The 20700-nt window shown below is 36.7% G+C and overlaps 1 protein-coding gene across 4 annotated transcripts in view; it reads right to left on the bottom strand.

The window, feature by feature from the left end:
• Positions 1-10054: 10054 nt before the first annotated feature.
• The window catches only part of EXOC5 (exocyst complex component 5), a 27846-nt gene continuing 17200 nt past the window's right edge, over positions 10055-20700 (bottom strand). For all 4 annotated transcript variants that reach the window (XM_034433445.3, XM_087895361.1, XM_087895348.1 and 1 more), the window contains 8 exons: positions 19945-20154; positions 18402-18549; positions 17606-17714; positions 16870-16990; positions 16033-16119; positions 12510-12618; positions 10709-10924; positions 10055-10433 (listed from right to left, as the gene is read on the bottom strand). In XM_034433445.3, coding sequence (XP_034289336.1) covers positions 10245-10433; positions 10709-10924; positions 12510-12618; positions 16033-16119; positions 16870-16990; positions 17606-17714; positions 18402-18549; positions 19945-20154 — 1189 coding nt within the window. In that variant the 3' untranslated portion in view covers positions 10055-10244. The remainder of the gene's footprint in view (positions 10434-10708; positions 10925-12509; positions 12619-16032; positions 16120-16869; positions 16991-17605; positions 17715-18401; positions 18550-19944; positions 20155-20700) is intronic.

The raw sequence follows: 20700 nt of genomic DNA, 5'->3' as shown, positions 1-20700 counted from the left end.
CCAAAAATGGCTTTCATCTGTATGGCCAAGTGTGCTGGTTGGTCTTAAAATGTTATTGGGCACATTGAATAGTGTTTGGAGTTCAAAGGCAAAGGCAAGATTTAACCCATCTCTGAAATAGTAATTATTATTGCTGCTATCTGCTTCATTCGAAGCTTATACATTTTATTCTTCTTATATGTACTAAAGTCAAAACATATTTCATACACTTCATGTTAAGTATATACATTTATACAAAACAGGGATAATTTTAAAGGGATACAGTGGAAGGAGAAAGTTTAACCCTTTTCTTCTCAGTCATGGCATCAGTAGAAATCCTACACCCCATATTATTACCCTTAAAGTAGGGAATGTGCAGCTTTTTACAGTCTGAGTACCGTATTTGCTCTTTAAGTGACATGCCGGTACCACACTCAGAATCAAGTGTTTGTGGTCAGTAAAATAAACAAATTTTAGACCTTTGCAGTACTTCAGAATTGATTCCAAACCAGATTTGCTTCGAAGCAGAAAAATGTGAACTAGTGCTGTTGTTGCTCTTTAAAGCAGCTGTCTTTTCATATGATTGAGCATGATTCCAGGAAATGATATGGCTGCTTTATAGAGATGCAGATAGATGCTACCATTGTGTCTCTGCATACTTCTCAAAGCCTAGCAGTCTTATTAATTTGATCCCATTTTAAAGGTAAATTTAATTAAAATTTAATAGAGCTGCTCCCTTTTTGTCTGACACATTAACAATTATAACTTTCTTTTACAACTTTCTTTTCTCCATTTCTGAAGATTACTGGGGTCTATACCTCTATCCTTAATGTCTGTGGAGATTCTCAGTTATCCAGGTCATAGTTGTTTTAAAGATGCTTTTTCTAAAGGCAACTGGATATTTTTCCTTGAGGAAGAAGAAGAAGAAGAAACCGTTTAACTTCTTATCCAAGAAGCTTCATCAGTTCTTTGGAACTGATCCACTTCAGAACTGATGAAGCTTCTTGTTTGAGAAGGGAAACGTCTTCTTTCTCAAAAATAATCCAGTAGTCTTTTGAAAAAAACACCTTTGAGACTCTGCCCTTAAAGAATAGCAGAACAAGAGGTCATGTTCCATTTAGTTCAAGGGAAGACTGTGTGGAGATTGGCAGAGAGAAAACTGCATAGGAGGGTAAATTTGGAGTTATTCTTAGAAGTGGCAAGGCAGACGGGTTGCTTTGTTGTTGTTGTTAGTTGCGAAGTCGTATCCAACCCATTGTGACCCCATGGACAACATTCCTCCAGGCCTTCCTGTCCTCTACCATCCTCTGGAGTCCATTTAAGCTCATGCCTACTGCTTCAGTGACTCCATCCAGCCACCTCATTCTCTTCTTTTGCCCTCAATCTTTCCCAGCATTAGGCTCTTCTCCAGTGAGTCCTTTCTTCTCATTAGGTGGCCAAAGTATTTGAGTTTCATCTTCAGGATCTGGCCTTCTAAAGAGCAGTCAGGGTTGACCTCCTCTAGGACTGACCGGTTTGATCGCCTTGCAGTCCAAGGGACTCGTAAGAGTCTTCTCCAGCATCATAGTTCAAAGGCCTCATTTCTTTGATGCTCAGCCTTCCTTATGGTCCAACTTTCACAGCCATACATAGCAACTGGGAAAACCATAGCCTAGACTATACACACTTTTGTTGGCAGGGTGATGTCTGTGCTTTTTAGCATGCTTTCTAGATTTACCATAGCTTTCCTCCCCAGGAGCAAGTGTCTTTTAATTTCTTGGCTGCGGTGATCTTGGAGCCCAGGAAAATAAAATCTGACACTACCTCCATTTCTTCCCCATCTATTTGCCAGGAATTGAGATGGCCGGATGCCATGATCTTAGTTTTCTTAATGTTGAGTTTCAAGCCAACTTTTGCACTCTCCTTCACCCGCATGAAGAGGCTCTTTAGTTCCTCTTCGCTTTCTACCATTAGAGGGGTTGCTAAAGACCATCATAAAGCTTTATTTGGGAAAATAAGTGCAGGTGCTCCAAATTGGAAAGTTTTCTGCTGAAATCTATCTATCTATAGTCTTCTCGTGAGAATTATCTGTCCTCTCTTCACCTCACTCTTACTGTCCACTATGAAGCAAGCCTCTACAAGTAGTCCTCAACTTACAACCACAATTGGGAACAGACTTTCCATTGCTGAGCAAGGCAGTTGTTAAGCAAGTTTCTCCTGATTTTACAATCTTTTTTGCCCCAGTTGTTAGGCAAATCACATGGTCATTAAGCAAATCATGCAGTTGTTAAGTATGTCTGGCTTCCCCCATTGACTATGCTTGTTGGAAGCTGGCTGGAAATGTCACAGATGGCTATCATATGACCTGGGACACTGCAATAAATACAAGTCAGTTGCCAAGGACCTGAATTTTCATCACGTGTGGAGATGCTGCAACAGTCATAAATGCAAGAACCTGTTGCAAGTCATTTCCTTGTTGTAACTTTGAAAGGTTTCTTATATAAATGGCTGTAAATTGAGGATTACTTGTAATTTTGTTGTATATTACCATCTTCCTGTTTCTCTTTTCTTAAAAAAAAAAAGAGAAAATATAAAAGAAATCAAAAGAAGAGAAAGAATGGTCATGGTGGCCATTGATGGTGCATGGTGTCCTGATTAAGACTCCATCAGAAGCAATGCACTGTGGCCAAACATTGCTGATTTGATATTTTAATATTCAGCATGCCGCCATTCTGATTTATTAAATAGCAAATTGAAAAATCCAAAGAGGCATAATATCATATTTCCTACACCCTGCAGCCTTTTCCCTTAGGTCTACTTTTGTTGTTGTTAGCAACCTCACCCTCCATTTGATAAAAAGATAGGCACCAGAGGCAAATATAGAGAACAGAGGCTTCAATCATGTCATCACTGTTAGGAAATGGTTATTTGTCTAACTAGTTGGTCAGGCAATATATAAACCAACAATGTATGTTTGCAGTCAGAAAGGTATTATATTGCTTTAAGACTGTATTGCCTCATCATGTATCCTGATTGGCTAAGCTCTGTAGCTAATGTACTTAAGGAAAGTCAGGATCATGGCTTGTGTGGACACTACACCATTTTACCTGCTTGTTTGCTGTAACTCTCTACCTGATCTCTCTGCATGATCACTGTTTGATCATCACTACATGTTGCTTTCTATTATTTATTGAATGTTTTGATATTGAACTTGTTCCTGTTTGAAACTCAAGAAGAACTGTTTTATTGTGTATGACTACAACTGGTAAGAAGACTTTGTACTTGAAATATCCCTGGATTGATCATTTAACTCTCGTCTTATCTGTGTATGACTTGGATTGTTTTTGGACTTTGCTTTACTTTTTCTAAAAGTAAAAGACTACAACAACTCAGTGTGTTTGTATGTTGACTGTGATTGTTCACAACCACTCCCAGTCATTTTTCATGTGTTTACTCAAAGGGTACTCTGCTCAATAACCTACAACATCGGTTATGAGCCAAGAGTATCCTTAACAATCACACTCAATCACTGGGATGGGAAGAACTCAGTGGTATGGAGATTCTCAATCATCCAGGTCACGGGTGTCAAACTCAAGGCCCTTGGGCTGGGTGCTTAGATCTGGCCCGTGGAGCTGCCCTGGAAACAGTGAAGGACCGGCCCGCAGTCCCTCTGCCAGCAAAAACGGAGCTCAGGACAGCTGCACATGCCCCCACCCTCCCGGGCTTCGTTTTTGCTGGCAGAAGGCTGCAGGAAGTTGTTGCGGTCAAAAACGGGGCCCAGGGGGGTGCACACAGCCCCCCGTGCTCCGTTTTCACTGGCAGAGGGCTAGCAAAACAAACTAAAAACAAAAGAAAAGGATAAATGTTTTCCCTTTTCCATTTGAGCATCCAAGAAGGGACAGGAAAGGAGAAAGGGAAAGAGGAAGAGGAAGGACAAACAAAAAGAAGGAAAGATTGGAAGAGAGCAAGGAAGGAAAAAGAAGGAAAGAGGGGAAGGAAGAAGAAAAGAGAAGGAAGAGGGAAGGAAGGAAGGAAGGAAGGAAGGAAGGAAGGAAGGAAGGAAGGAAGGAAGGAAGGAAGGAAGGAAGGAAGGAAGGAAGGTTATAATGAAGAAGGGTTTGAAGGAAGTCCTGCCTTATCACTTGGACCTTATCACAGGTCCCCTCTGACACAAGTGATGTCGAGCTGGCCATGCCCACCCCAGCCCCCCAAGGTCAAACACAATCCTGATGAGGCCCTCAATGAAATAGAGTTTGATACCCCTGATCCAAGTGATGGTTGTCCCAAAAAAACGTTCTATATTCTTTGCAATCATCTGATCATTAGCACTCTGAAGGTTGGTCATTAGCTCTCTAACAATCAACCTTCAGACTGCTGAAATCCTTCCATTCCCCACCATTCAGCCAGAACTGAAGAAACTTCATGGACGAGAAGCGAAATGTTTTCAAGAAAAAAACAAAAAAAGGCTAGTTGCCTTTGAAAAGCACCTTTGGGTATGAGAAGAAGGTGATACCTAATATTTTATTTCACTCAAGTCAATCAAACTCTGTGTGATTTCCATCCAACATTTCCCCTTGTTGGATGACTGCAGAGGCCTGTCTTTCTCTTGGATGCAATGGGAAGCAAGAGGCTCCTTCCCGCAATCATTTGACTCTCCCTCTGACCAGTATAGCTACAAGACTCTTTTTCTTACCTGCAATAGGGAGTAAAAGCATTTAAAAAAAAAAAAGAGTCACTGTCACTCTTACTTCTTTCACTGCATAAGTCAACCTGTGGTCTCTTTTAAAAATCTAATAATTCAATATAATCTTTTTTAACCTTTTAATAGCTCCAGGGTTTTCGGAAAAGTGGGGCAATGATGTCATAATTGCTAGGCAGTAAGGGACCATCGTGGTGGTTACCTAAATCAGGGATCTCTAACAGTGGTGGGTTTCAAAATTTTTTACTACCGGTTCTGTGGGTGTGGCTTGGTGGGAGTGACATGGCTTTGTGGGCGTGGCTTGGTGGGCATGGCAGGGGAAAGTTACTGCAAAATCCCCATTTCCTCCCGATCAGCTGGGACTTGGGAGGCAGAGAATACATGGGGGAGGGGCCAGTCAGAATTTCTGCTACCGGTTCTCCAGAACTGGTCAGAACCTGCTGAAATCCACCTCTGTGGTCTCCAACCTTGGCAACTTTAAGCCTGGAGAACTTCAACTCCCAGAATTCCACAGCCAGCTTTGGAGACCCTGACCTAAATGGTTATCAAACAAAATCAAGTTCCAAAGTGAAGTGATGCTAAAAGTTGAAGAATTTACCCCCCTTTTTAATGTCAACTTTGAGCCGAAGAAACTGTTTGCGTTGCAACAGAAAACAAGAGAGCCATCAAAGTATTTCAACTGTGCCCTTAAAATGTTACGGCTGCCTTCATCCTTTATGACTCCCCATCAGCCTGATTCTAAGCATTTAAATATATCTTTATTTTTTTCGGTTCTCCTCCAATCCCCTTCACAATATTTTCTTTTTCAAGTTGTATGGTAGAGTAATAAAGTACTCTGCCTCCTTTCATTATTGCTATTCCTTTTGCTGTAAGGCAAATAGAATATAAATACCAAGTTCTGGTTTTTTTAAATAAAATAAAATAAAATAAAATTACAGGACTTGGAGAGGGGAGGGAGAAATCACATATGTTATTTTCTACCCTTTGGGCAATTTCCCATTTTAACCAATTGGAAGGCGTATAATTACACCCGCCCCCCTCTCAGGCGTTTGCTTGATTGCCGCTCATTAAATACCAGCGTTAGAAGAAGGCGCCTTAGAAAAGTAGCACTTTTAATTCATTATCCTCAAATAAAAGGTCATTCTTTAAAATTTACTTGTCGATAGTACTTAAATTATATCAAAGTGCTACTAGAAATATTTTCCTAAATTGCATGCCATAATAGCTATAATACCTTGAAATGCACAGCAGTTTACATCCTCCCTTCCCCCTCCCCAGACTCAAATTTTATTTTTCAAGCAAGTTGTGTTGGTTTGAAGTGGGGAAGGGGGCGCACAGTCTATCAATGGGCTTGTTGATCCCAATGATGGGAGAATAAAGACCGCAAGAGAAAGGCAAATGGGGAGATGAAAAAAGGGAGGAACAGTATGGAGTATTTCGTATAAGGACATGCCTGCTGGCACCTTGAACAAGAATAATCCACACTGTGATATATTGATCTGCCAAGCCCTAGAAAAGGGTTGCCTTGTTGAAAAGAGTTTTAAGATACTTTCACTATCTTGGCTGATGGTGAGGACAAAAGATGGAACTAGTCCCTGATCTCCGGCCATAAAGGGTGATAGTCCTCTCCTGTATGTTCCCATGCAGCCAATATCAAGAGGCTCTGTTAGAGGTTTGGTTCATGAACTGTGCTAAGCCATAGTTCTAGCTATGTTTGCTGAATACAAAGGTGAGACTATGAACCAGGACTTAGAAACTGCAAAGGCTGGCTTCAAATAACATGTGACTAAACAATGTGTGAACATGACCAGAATACTTAACAGCAACAGGAAGAACTATCTTATATGTGTGCCCTACCATATGTGCCCTACCATTTACAGTCTTTCCCCAAAAATAAGACCCTATCTTATATTTTTTTGAACCCTGAAATAAGCGCTTGGCCTTATTGCCATGCGCTCAAAAGCCCGATTGGGCTACTATCAGGGGAGGTCTTATTTTGGGGGAAACAGGGTAACTCATAGGCTACTTGTTGAGTTTGTGCAATACATAACACAATATTCAGCATAGGAAAACACTAGCTAGCTTCAATTGCTGTCCATATAAACAACTCCTTTGGGCAGGTCACTGTTTCTCCATCTATTAACTGCAAGGGAAAGCAGTATGAAAAGGAAACCGATCACTACTTAGATTTTCAGTTTTGTGAGAATTTCCATTTTACATTGCCTGCATCCAGTCACCTCCAAATAAAAGTTGGAAGAGATGGTTTGTTAAGAGTCCCTTCTTTGAGAGATCATCATAATCAAGGACTCCATAACTGAGCTTTCTAAATGACCACCTCCTGTATTTTAGAACAGGTTGCCCTCTAATATCTGGCTACCTCCAGCCACAAAGAAATTTGCTCAGGAAAGAATTTGGAGACACTGTAGATTAATGGATCTATTAGATGGCATACTATTGTTGCTTCAGTGTCATTGTTGTTTGATGTAAATTGTTCAGAATCATTTGAAATAGAGTAGTGCACTAGCCATAGCAAATAATAAATAAAATTGAAGTGTAACTAAAAATACTTTTAAAAAGCTCTTATGTTTATTGGCTTGTGGACAAATACATCAGCCATTTTGAATGCGCTACTGCAACTTCAACATAAGTAGCTGAATTAAAACAATCTTCACTGAAGTTGGTGCTTTCCAGATATACAGTATTTGATTTCCACTCCCATAATCCCCAGCCAACGTAGCCTGCTGGCTGGAGATTGTTAATAGAAGGCAATCTTTATCTAAACAATTTGAGTGAACTGAAGCAATCATCTCCTGCCCAATAAACATGTTCTTTCCCACTGACCTACAGTATCTTTAATCAAACTTCATTGATTAAAACTTAAGGTAATAAATTAGCCATCATTTTTATAGGGCATGTGACGCATCTCCAGAGATGGCAAAATGGACTTAAGCAATAACTGGCACTATAAAAACTACAATGAGTAATTCATTGGCAAATGTGGACTACTCTTAATTCTTTTCTGTGGGCAGGATTTATTAAAACTAAAATAATGTTTAAACTGTATCAATGAAGCCACAGAACAGAATCTCCAAATAAAGCACATTGCAGTGTCAGTGACTACCTGCCTTATAGAACTGTCCACATCCTATTTTAATGGGCTTAAAAGAGAAGTAGAACTAATGTGGTTGGAGAATAAATCTAGCAAAAACAAAAACTAAGGAAAAAATATTCATGTACATATAAAAAGATAAATCCAAACTTAAAAAAAAATTGGAAATAGTCTTCCAGTGCAATTTGCCAACTTGTGTCTATGCCAAGTGTTTGCTTGACATTCTGAAATCTTTACAATTTGGTTTACTTCCTATTTCCCATTGCTGAATTAATGTTTATAGTGATGTGCAAAATCATTGCTTTTAAAAGCTAAAATTTGGTGATATCAAAGCACTATGCTTGGAATCTACATCATAGCTTCAGGAAATGGCACTTCTCCATTTTTTTCAGTGTCCAAGAAACTATTTGTGCCAATGGCCAATGAAGAGAGCAACTGAAGAAAGCAGACATTTTCCCAGCATGCTTAAGAAAGCTTGGCATAATTCCCCCTCCCTGATTTATCAGTATAAATACCACGCTCAGTTAAAGATCTACAGTTAAAATCAAATGGGTTTGGCTATAATTTAAAAGCTGCAGGAGGACATCTATAATGTAAAATGTTAAGACTAGTCTTCTCTGTTTAAGGTAAATGGGGTAGTCTTTTGGAAGACAAGTCAAAAGATCTCCTTGGGGCCAATCCAAGTGGGATTAAACAGGGCACCTCAACTGGGATAAAATTTTCATCTTTGCCTTGAAAATCTCATTCTTGTCCCTATCCATAAAACCTGTGATTTTATTTGATTCACTCTTGCCTCTGTCTCTACAACTGTTTGGTTTATTGTACTTCGGTAAGAAGGAAATCCAGATTTATTTATTTATTTTGTTCCACAACTGCCTGGGCATGAACCCACCACACAATGGCAAAGGAATCTAATTTAGAATTAGCAAAAACTTCTAAAATGGTTTTCCTTGGGATTTTTTTTCATGTAGAACAGTAATGATGCACCCATATCATTTCGGTTGATTGTTTTGCCATTTTGTTACAGAACAAAGGAACATGTACACGGCTAAACTTTCAAACTCAGGGGAGAGGGAGTTGGATATATTTTACAGCAATTGTTTTATCTCAAAACTTTGTACACCGTAGTGAAAGTTTACTCACAGATAGAAAAAATATGTATACCGCATATACTTGCATATAAACCCACCCGCAGATAAGCCAACTCTCAAATTTTTTAATCAAAAATACCATGAAAAATGCACCACCTGCAGATAAGCCAACCCACATTTTTCATGGTATTTTGGTTATAAATTTGAGGCTCTTCTTAGCTGCAGATGGAGTTATATGCAAGCATATATGGGATACAGAGATACTTTAAAAGACTAGAGGGAAAATCTACAGTACTGTATATACTGGTCGATAAGCCTATCCACGGTAAGCCACATCCTATATTTGGGGTGTATTTTGGCACCTAATATTCTCAGGTTATTTGTGGGTATATGCAGTAATTAATTTCATGGAAGAAATAGTGTTGTCCCAGGTATATGTAGTCAATTATACACATTACATAATATTCTTAAAATTAAATGCTACATTGATGTAAAATGAATTCTGGATGAAAGACCCTAGTTCTCGTTTCTAACAAAACCAACTATGCCAACCTCCAAACTTCTTATAACTGAAGCAATGGAATCAACCATACAGCTGTTGTCTTGTGTTGCATTCTATTGTATTCTATTGCATTGCATTGTATTACTGTATTAATTGCATTGTATTGTATTCATTCTAATTATATTCTTTCCCACTCATCATCCATTTTGAGAGGGGCAAGATACAAATATATATATATAATTTCTGCAGCATTTGCCTCTTTTTGTTTTGTACTATGCCATGATGTCATTTTCTTTTTAACATCTTCATAGCACATCTTGAGCCTGTGACAATTTCCTACAACATCTAAAAGTTGTGATATGATATGACTGTTGCAGTTCTGCCCATCGGGCACAGAAATTCTATCAACAAAAAAGCAACCTTGGCTACTGTCACCCACACTACACTCCAGATGCTTCTTGAAGACATGTTCAATACTCTGTGGGTTTTTTTTTTAAGAAGCATACAGATATAGACAAACATTAAGCTCTGAGGAAAAGGAATAGCCAGACCTGGACAATTGGATAAGACATGCCAATTGAGAAATGTTGAAAAATCAAAGTATTTCTTTCCATCCAGAACACAAATTAGAAGGCTCTAGTGCACTTTCTGACAACCATATTTTTTTTTTCATGAATGGAAAACAGAAAATGGCCTAGGAGGAACCTGGTAAGATTATTTATTCCAGAAGCAAGATGAAAACAGGACAGTGGTAAAGACCAATTTAGTTATGACAGTTTGTTCGTCCAAGCAACCTCCACACTCAATTTTCACTCAAAAGCCACTCTCTTATGTTGCTGATAAAACCAAGTCCTTGTGAATGCTTGATTTTCTTCTTCTGCATGCTCAGCTGAAGTGGCGACCAAGACGAGCAGATCTGTAGTCAAAGCGGAGCTGTACAAAGGAATGGAGAATATTCTTCTCTAGAATAGCCAGCTGCTCTCCTGAGCAGACCTGCTTCAAGTTATCTGGGGCTACAACCAGGAGGTTGCAAAGGGAATGTAGCGTGTCAAAAAGCTGCAATACCAACGCAACCTGTGACAATCAGGAAAAGCAAAGCAAAATTCAGTATAAACATCAAGGGGTACTTTTCAGAAAGTCAGCTTAGACATTATTAACAATTATTAACGTATTTCTTAATGCAATGCTTTTTGTCATCTTGTTCAACATCTTGATACAACAAATCTGAGAGATATGTCATTAAACTGTGCTCATTTTATAAACATAAGACCATAGCATACCTATGTCAGCCAGGTCAATATACATGAGCCACATCTCAGATTGCATCTGTAATAAGAGCCAATACTCACCTTGAACTCTTTGGCACACTTTCTGTATTCAGCCACATCACAGATTGCCAACATGCCACCCATGAGGCTGTAGGAATATTGCTGTAGATGCTCATAAATAAGGCGATGGAAACGAACACCAAACTCCATCAGAACACTGTCCACATTCTTGCCATCCATAGAATTCCTGATCTTTTCCAGTTGCTTTCTAACATAGGCACAGACTTTGACACAGGCCTGTCACATAAACAAGGATGTCAAGGAGAAAAGATTCATCTTGATATGAAAGCTACAAAATGGGTGAGAGGAGACACTCTGGGCTACTCCTAGGATACCAACTTTCTTTCAATGAAAGTAACTAGTATATCACTTTCAAATGATTTTTTCCCAGAACATGAAATTCTCTCCACCTCTTTTGTGTAACTACATTGCAGTCTATTTTGGACATCCATAATTGAAATTGTATTAATTTTCCAGTCATATTGTTGAAAAGATCTATGTTGCCTTGAATATCTTACCCATTATATAGTTTATTATTTACAAATCACTCTGCTCGTCTGTAACCTACACAGAATTTTACTAAAAGTGAATCTATTAGTAAAATTAATATGAGAAAATAATCACACATATCCACCAACCTATAACCTTCAAACAATTATAGTATAATTGGCTAAAGTCAGAATCATTCTACATTTACTCTGTGGAATAGACAAAGGAGATTTGAATTCCAATAAAAAATAAATTGCTATTAAAATAACCTCCTTTTTTATTCATTCAATTCAGTTGCTGACTCCTGGAAACTATGAGGACTAGTTCCTACGGTTTTCTTGGCAAGGTTTTTTGGAAGTGGTTTGCCTCCTTCTTCTTAGGGTTGAGAAAGAATGACTGGTCCAAGGTGGCCCGGTGGACTTCATGACTAAGGCTGGACTAATAATTCATGGTCTCCCAATTTCTAGCCTGATGCCTTAAACATTACATCAAACTGGCGCTCTTAATTTAGGCATAATTCATTTAAAGTATCTTATACTAAATATGAGAAGCAATAGTATGGCAGGTGTTGGACTAGGAGCAAGGAGGCTTTAGTCTTCACTGAGGCAAGCAAATTACCAGGGGACCTTAGGCCAATAATCTCCTATCAGCACCAGGCTCTGCAACAAACCAGCTGATAAACAAAATCATTTATTGGCTGATTTGTTGTAAGAATTACACAAGCACGGTGGAAAAACAAGCTGGCCTTGCAACTAAGCAGGAAAAATGCTAAGAAAAACAACTCTATAACTAATATGCAATACAAGATTGTACATGATCTGAATTTAATAGATTTTGGATCTGATGACAGCCACACAGAGTTCTAACTCTGTCATTTATGCTTTCAGAAAAGGGATGTGAACATTTTCACTCTTGCTTTCTGTATATGCTCTATTATAGCTGAAAAGTAGAATACATTATTCTACAGAATGGGTAGATTGACTGCTGGTGGTAGGTAAGTGCTAAATCATGATGGCAAATAATGAGGCTTGATATATAGAGGATATAGACTTCCTGCAGAAAATCTAAATTATTTAAAGAAATACAATTGGTTTAAGAATATTTCTATATTAACACTGAACATACTGTATAAGAAAATGCTACTATTTTCTCCAGCTTAAATCACAACAAAAAAACTGCATCCAAATTCCTAGGTAAGTGGAAGAAAATTTTACTATTAAGCAAGGCAATACAATGTAATGCGGGCACAGTTAACTGTAGGAAAGAGTATCAGCAGCAACCCAATTACTTGCTGTGTCACTTGTCACTTACTAAACTATATATAGTTACTCACATTAGTGTACTGAATCACAACATTGTTCTCATCTTCTGGTTTGAAATCAGTCTTCTTTTGTTCAGCTGCTAAGATGTGCTTCATCTGTCCAATCATGCAATTTAGTGTCCTTCAAAATCAAAATACTAGGTTGTAAGTTTCAGAAAGAGCATTTTAAATTTTACAAAGTTCCAATGTGATCTTCGTAAGTTGCAATGTGCACATGCGTTTTCTATTTTCATGAAATTGCAGAAATGAAGCAGTACTAGACTGCCAAATTATTATTTTCATTATTTAATATTTAATATAATCTTTGCGGTGAATTATTTAAAATATAATATTTAATCATGTGTTTAATACATTAATACAATAATGGACAAAATGAAAGATAAACTAAGATATGGACTTCCGATTGGCGTCGCGGCGACCCAGATGGTGGAATAGCGGGGCTCTTAGGAGCCCTGCGAAAACTCCGTCTGCTATGCCACCGCCGGCAGGTCTACGGACCTACCCTGTTCTGGAGGGACAGGGGAAAAGAGAGGAACCCCTCGGTCAACCGAGAGGAACGGGCAGGTTCCTTGGGACTGGAGGATTACCCTCTGCGTCGTCGTCGGCTGAGCAGCAGCCATGGCGGCTGCCTCAAGGCTGTGACAACCGGGAAAAGTGATGTGCAGGAGGAAGAAGCGAAGAAATAGAGCAAACTGTTTGGAAGCCGGGTAAGCGATTTAACCCAGATGGGAACAGTGCTTAAAAAATGGATTTTAACAAGAGAGCCCCTAGCCTTAAACAGCAGCTACAGACTGTGGGGGCAAGAAGATTTAGAAAAGTTATTTGCTGGAGGAAGAGACCCATTTATGAATTACCTTTATTATTGAATGCCGTGGAATGGCTGTTAGTTGGAAATTGTAAAACTTTGAAACTCTTTGTTACTGAAATGAATTACTTTTGGAGAGACAAAGAGGGAAGAGGTGGTAAGCAGAAATCCTTTGAAACAACCGGGAAAGCCTAGCGGAGAATTCCAGAATGGCTAAAATGGAGTCATGTCGTGGAGAAGTGAAAGTTTAAACTTGTGGATTGCTTTTGAATTAACTCAGACACAATGTATCTTGTTACCTAAGTTGGTCTATTACAAAAACAATCAAGGAGGTCCAACTTTGGGGATTTCTAATTTGTTTATTGGTGGCATTAAGGAAAGAAATAAGAAATAAGAAATAAAACGGAACAATTTAAACTGACTAAGCAGATGTGGCAGAGGAAGCTAAAATGGTTGCCTGTCAAGAAGTGAAAGTGTAAATTGTGGACTGCTTGCTACTTAAAGGAGAAACTTTGACTCTTGCTTTCTCAATTGGATTATCTTGAAGGAAAACTAAAAAAGTTTGATTTTAGATGTATTTAATTCGTTTCTGGACTACCTATGGATAGTTGGAAAGAAGGAATTAACTGGACAATTAAAAGTGTTGATTAAAGGCAAGGCAACAAAAGGAAAGGGCGTAGAAACGGAAGAGGACATGACAATATCATATAGGGAACAAAAAAGAACTAAATCCTTTAGTCTTTATAACTTTACTGACATTGGAATTGAAAGGGAAAAAAAATTGGGTAGCAAGACGAAAAATACTATAGTCTTGATTAAAATGGATGTAAATGTTTTTTATGTAATTGATGTCTAAATAATATAAAGAGGAGATTTCCTCTTTCTTCTTTTACTCTCTTTTTTACTTTTACTTTTTCTTTTTCTTTACCTTATTACTTTTTTATTTTATTTTATTCCTCTCTTCCCTTTTTCTGTTTTTCTGTGGAATTCCTTTTCTTGATCCTTTTTGCTATACTTTTATTTTTTATTTTATTTATTTTATTTTATTTTTTTATCTTTGTTTTTCTTCTCCCTTTCTCTTTCCTTTTTTACTTTTCATTACTGTTATTAAGAGAAGTGATTTTTAAGGTGGGAAAAATGTGATTTTAGAAAAACTATAAGAAACATGAAGAGTATGAATGAATTTTTGATTATTAATAAGAATCGCTGATAGATTTAATGATTACAGAAACTTGCTTCTTTAAAAGGGTTTAAAATATTGTTCTTTACAGAAAATAAGAAAATGTGAATGAAACCTTTACTAACAAGAATTGTTTATAGATTTTATGATTATTTTTAAAGCGAGAAATGTTATTATAGAAAAACTACAAGAAATGTGAAGACTATGAAAGAACCTTTTAAGTATTAATAAGAGCTTTAATGGTTATAGAAAATTGATTTTAAAGTGGATTACAATGTTGTTGTTGTTTTTTTAAAGTAAATAAGAGAATGGGAATGAATTTTTGAATATTAAGATTATTTGTTTATAGATTTTATAATTATGGTAAATTGGTTTTGGAAAAATTTAAAGAAAATCAATAGTTTAGGAGAGAGTAGGAGAGAAGATATATATTAAAAGGCATTATTATTTTAAATTGATAAGTTAAAACAAAATGCTATGAATCAAGTTAATTAAATGGAAATTAGGACTAAATTGTGAATTAGTTAAGTATAAGGTTAGGAGTGGAGGAAAGCAGCTCTGGAAAACAGCTAACTAAGCTGTGAACCAGCTTAAAAAAAATAAACTTAGGAGGAGTCGAGGAGATAATGCTGGAGAGCAGCTAGAGCCAAACTGTGAACCAGTTAAATATAAGGTAAGGAGCGGAGGAAAGCATCCCTGGAGAACAGCTAATCAAGCTGTGAACCAGCCAAAGATAAACTTAGGAAGAGTGGAGGAGACAGAGCTGGGAAGCAGTTAAAGCTAAACTGTGAACCAGCTAAATATAGGTTAGGAGCGGAGGGAAGCATCCCTGGAAAACAGCTGATTAAGCCATTATCCAGCTAAAAATAAAACTAGGAGGAGTAGAGGAGAAAATGTTGGAGAGCAGTTAAAATCAACTGTGATCCAGCCAATAAATAAGGTTAGGAAGCTGTAATCCAGTCAAAAACAAACCTAGGAGGAGTAAAGGAGATATCCTTGAATTAGTTGTAATGGAGAAGAAGATTTAACTAGCAAAAACAAAATATTTTGGGTATAATAAAATATAGATGTGGAATAAATTTTAAAGTGAAATGATTTTGAAATGTTTGTAAGAGAGGAGTAAAATATTCTATGTTGATCTTTAGATGCAATTTTGAAGAAATACTGACTTAATTTGGGTCTTTGAAGTAAAGAAAATATATGAAATACTGATTGCTAAAATGATAAATGAATATTATAAAAAGCTGTTTAGATTTGGAATTTAAGATTTAGGGTGATATATAATAGAATGTTAAATGTTAGAACAAAATGTTAGATTGAATGATAAAAATTGGTTTTAGATCTGTTTTTTCTTTTTTTTTCTTTTTACCTTTTTTTCTTTCCTTTTTAAGATGTTAATGGATGAAATTTGGAATCTATACTTATTTTATACCGGACCAAACTCTTGCTCTAAAAAGATATGTTTTTATGTTTTATGTTTAAAAATGAATAAAAAATTTTCAAAAAAAAAAGAAAAGAAAGATAAACTAAAATATGAAATCTTCACTTGCCTATCTATGCCCATATCCAATTTCACCTCCATTTGTTCTGTGATATCCTTTTTTTTCTGAAGACATTCAGAAAGCTTAGGAGAAGAGCTGTGATAAATTAAAGAATGGACAGTTAACCATCTATTATAATGTACGCATCAACTGCAAACTACCTGGACATTCCAAGCACTTAAATTGTGCAAGGATTTTCTAGCTCATCTAACTTTTATTTTTCCTTCTCAGAAAATAACCTTTCATGTCAAAATTATATACAGAATAATCCAACTGATGTGAAAGGAATATTTGGGAATACAAACAAATACAAGATGCAGAGATACAGAAAAGTATTACACATTTTCAGAATCTAAGAGGAATCATGCTAGATCAGGGGTGTCAAACACATGGCATCACGTTGTCATCATGTGACTTATTGCAACTTCTTCTCCCTTTGCTAAAATGGGGGTGGGCGTGGCCAGCATGTGAAACATCCGGCCTGCAGGCCATGAGTTTGACACCCCTGTGCTAGATCGTATCAGAGGCCTGTTTAGGTTCAACATTCTGTTTCTCAAACTAGCCAACTTTAGCAAAGTGCACAAGCATGCCCATGGTTAAACCAGCGCTAGCTTTATTACTTATTTAAAAAATCTAAACACTGAATGAAGAGAGGCAGGATTCCAAAAGGAAGGCTAATCTATTGCAAGGGAAGCCATTAATACAGAATGACTAGACTGAGGCTATTTACACGAAGTCTGTGCACTTTTAATATGGCTTTATTTAGATTTTGAGAGAAGGAATATTTATGAATCAGAACCCAAATTCCACGTGGCTTTTGGCATGAGGATAAAATAAATGACCTACCTCACCAATGGCATCAGATGGTCATTGAACTGCTTATCAAAAAGATGAAAAATGGTATTAGCCTGATTTACAATATCCAGGAAATAAAGATTTGCATTCTTGGCATCTGGAGATGGAATACCTAAAAATGAAATGAAATGTCAACATGTTAAAATTTCACTGGGACTAAGAAAAAAAAATCCAATTAACAGTCTATCAGGAATCATGAGTAATAATTATACAACTAGTCTTAGGATAAATTTATCAAGCATGTTAAGAATGATGATTTGTTTTGCAAAGGTTATCTGTAAGGGATGCAAATGCTTTGAAAATGATTCAGAAAAAGGTGCTTTCATGTAAGCCCAAAGAACATTGTGCTTGTTTTCAACAATTGATTCTCTCAAGTTAATGCAACTCTTAAAGCAGCCACATCTTTTTTTCAGAATCATGTGGAAATCTAAAGAAAGGTAGGTTCAATGAGGTACAGAGGTTCTGTGGTACATCTTCTGAATCATTTTAAAGCTTTTTAACTATGCTTTAGATGAATATTTTAAAGCATGGACAGACCTAATATTTAAATAAGTTGTCTATTTAGTATCAATAAAAGGTAGAAATAAAATGTATTATGCAATTAAATGTTCTTTAAAACATTTTAAAATAGTTTTATATTTCATTGCTATTGATTATAAATTACTTCAACCAATCATCATATTTATCAGTTAATTTATCCTGCAATGTAAAACAGAAATAGACTTACCAGCCAGCCCAGTTTCCACAGCGTAATCAATATGCTCAATACACAAGAAATCCACCAGCAAAGAGAAAATCCTGAAAGCATTCTTTGACAAATCAGAAGGATCTGAAAGCTTTAAAAATGAAAAACATCAACTTCATCCTCTTTCTAGCAAGAAATTATTTGCAAGCATATTTATAGGACTACTTTCAAACAAGCGTAATTGTGGAAAAATAGGACAACATTCACATATCAGATTCTTGTCAGTGATGATCTGAAATCATTTCCAGCTCTTGTGTTAAATATATTCCAACTTGTAGACAAGTTGAGATATATCTAATGAGCCTCAAATACTGCTCTTCTTATCTTGTTCTGGACAATCTGTTGCACTTTTATAAAGCAATATTTCTTGTTCCTCTCTTGTTCATCTGTTTTTCACTAACAGGTGTAATTTTATCTTTGAAATATGTTAAAAGAATTTAAAACGTTGGAGTGCCTAAATTCTAGGATGGCCTTTGGGATCCAGACTCAACCTACACAAAATGGAGAGCACACGGCTATTGTGGGGATCTTAACAATAAGCAGCAATTTCCTGCAACGTTATTCAGGCCCCTCAATTTTCCTAAAAACTGTGCTATATCATTAATTCATGAAATTATCTATTACTTTTCTACTTTTAATAACTCATAAAGACAGCATAAAAACAAGATAATAAAATTATTTTAGCAGCTGAATTACACTTAACCAATAAGTGTATATTGTTTACATGAGTATTCTAATATGCAATAGCTAGAAAGCTCTATATTATGCATATACACACCCTATGACACCTTTCAAAAGCTTGCTTGGTTTCTTGTAATAAATTAACCACAACATCCTGGGACAAGAAAGTTTCACCATGGGTATCAATGCTTGGGCCTAAAGGCAGGTTGGTTCGCTGTCGTATTCTCTCTTTGAGGTCTTGAATGCTAAAAAAGAAATGCCCCAGATAGAATTATTAACTGAAGTTAGATTTTTCTCTGATTAATTTTTCAAGCATTATCAACTACAAATGTACGTATTAAATGTAACAAACAAATGCCCTTCTACTGGGGGGGGGGCTTCTTTTTTATAAAATGACATTATTCGACATATACCTCCTTTAAAAAAAAAACAGCCACTTTTTTCTGTGCTGCATCAAAATCCATAACACTGAACAAGAGCACCCTCTATAGCTGGAGACATACAGTCATTCAGAAGAAAATTCAGGATGTTACAGCAGAATCAAAGATATCCATGAATAGATAAGTGCTAAAACCGGGCAACTTTTTTAAAGAAAATTATGGGAGCACATGCAATGCATTTTCAATCATTAAAGCGGCTGTAACTTTTTCCAGGCTCACATAGCTATTTCAGAAGCTGATCCTGATTGTGCAGGTTCAGTAAAAGACACAATTGTAATAGAGATGCTTTGTATGCATTCTGTTAAATCACCACCTTTTCTATGACAAAAAAGCATCATGGATATGTGGAAATTTATTTCCTCTGACATCAATTGCTGGACAAAATCTGTACCTGCAATGTACATTAAATAATTTGTATTTTAAAAGGCTGTATAGCATGGATAAACTATAATACATTTGCCAATGTATTAAGGATTTGATTTATTTCCTGTTGCCTCTTCTAAGGATTTTTAGAACAGGCAAAACAGAAACCTCCGAAGAGATTACACTGTCACCCCTGTTGGGACATTTATGGTCATATCACAGATCATTGCAGATTTTCAGGCTGGTTTTGTAGCTCACTTCTTCAAAGATTTTTTTTAAAAAGATGGAAAAAGTTCACTGAATTTTTGTACGAGAGATGTCAACATCTAAGGCATCTTAGAAGATATACCCTTGTTAAAGAATCCTTTGTACCATAAGACAAAATTATATCAGCAATGCAACCTTTACAAAGTTGGGAGGCTTTGGATAGAGTATCTATCAAAACATGGCAAGCAACAGAAGAAGAATCAATAAAACCTCTAACCAAACTATGGCAAGAAATCTGGAAAATGATGCAGGGGCCAACAGCCTGGAAGAGGTCAGTCTTTATAACTATATGAAAGAAGATCTAACTAATATTCTTAATTTATATCCTAGTGAAATAATGCTTAAGATCATCCAACACAGATTAGAGTCCTACATGGAAAAGGAAATGCCTGATGACACCAGCTTGATGGTACATAATCAATCAGTAACTGTCATGTAACAATCAAACTATTAACATAAGCATTACACACATATTTTAAACAAGGTATACATACTTAAAGAAGTTTATACATACTGCAAATTTTACAAGTCTGTAAGACAACAATAATAAGATTAAAAAGTAGTACTTACCCTCCACCTCCAATAGTTCTCTTCTGGTGGTTTTTGGAATCATAATAGCGCTGCAGAATCATGGAGCTCCTGCTTTTCAAATAACCAATTTCCACCTCAATGTAATTCTCCAAGTAAGAAACAAAGATGGATTTGATAAGCTTAGACAGGAAAGTCTGCTTATCAGTGCCCAAGTTAAACTCCATCAATTTGCTTGAAAGATTAGTAGTCCTTTATGTTAAGGCCAGGAGCAAGAGAAGAAAACAATGTAGTTGCAGGAGGTAAAATACAGGTATAACATCTATAAACGTTCACTTCTTAGGGGGCACAGTAAGGAGTCAGAATGCACCTAGCCCTATTATGGAAGTAGGCAGACCTCAAGCCTATTTTATCTAGAACCCCAAGATCCAGCAGCTGGAGCTTAGAGCAAAAGACAAATGCTTAAAATTAAAGAATTCTCAGCCCAGGAATTTGTTTTGATTATGAGAAATGAACACAGCTCATAGTCCTTTCATACAAAAACACTTCTATGCTATGAAGTAATTGAGGGTGGGAGCGGGGTTATTATTTTGTTACAGCTATTGTTAAAACAACTGGAAGTCAGAAATCCTTGCTGACCTACTGGAAATCACCCAGAGATCTACCAGTAAACAAACATGGACCTTAACAGTTAACTGAATTAGAGATTACTAGAAAATCTCCTAGTAAGAACAAGAGATCTTTAATCAATCTTTTTTACATTCCCTTACAGAATGCCAAAACCAATTCTTCCCAACT

The sequence above is a fragment of the Pantherophis guttatus genome, chromosome 1, assembly GCF_059756535.1.
Source record: "Pantherophis guttatus breed Tessera chromosome 1, ASM5975653v1, whole genome shotgun sequence".
NCBI classification, from domain to species: Eukaryota; Metazoa; Chordata; class Lepidosauria; order Squamata; family Colubridae; genus Pantherophis; species Pantherophis guttatus.
This window is presented reverse-complemented; position numbering and strand designations above follow the sequence as displayed.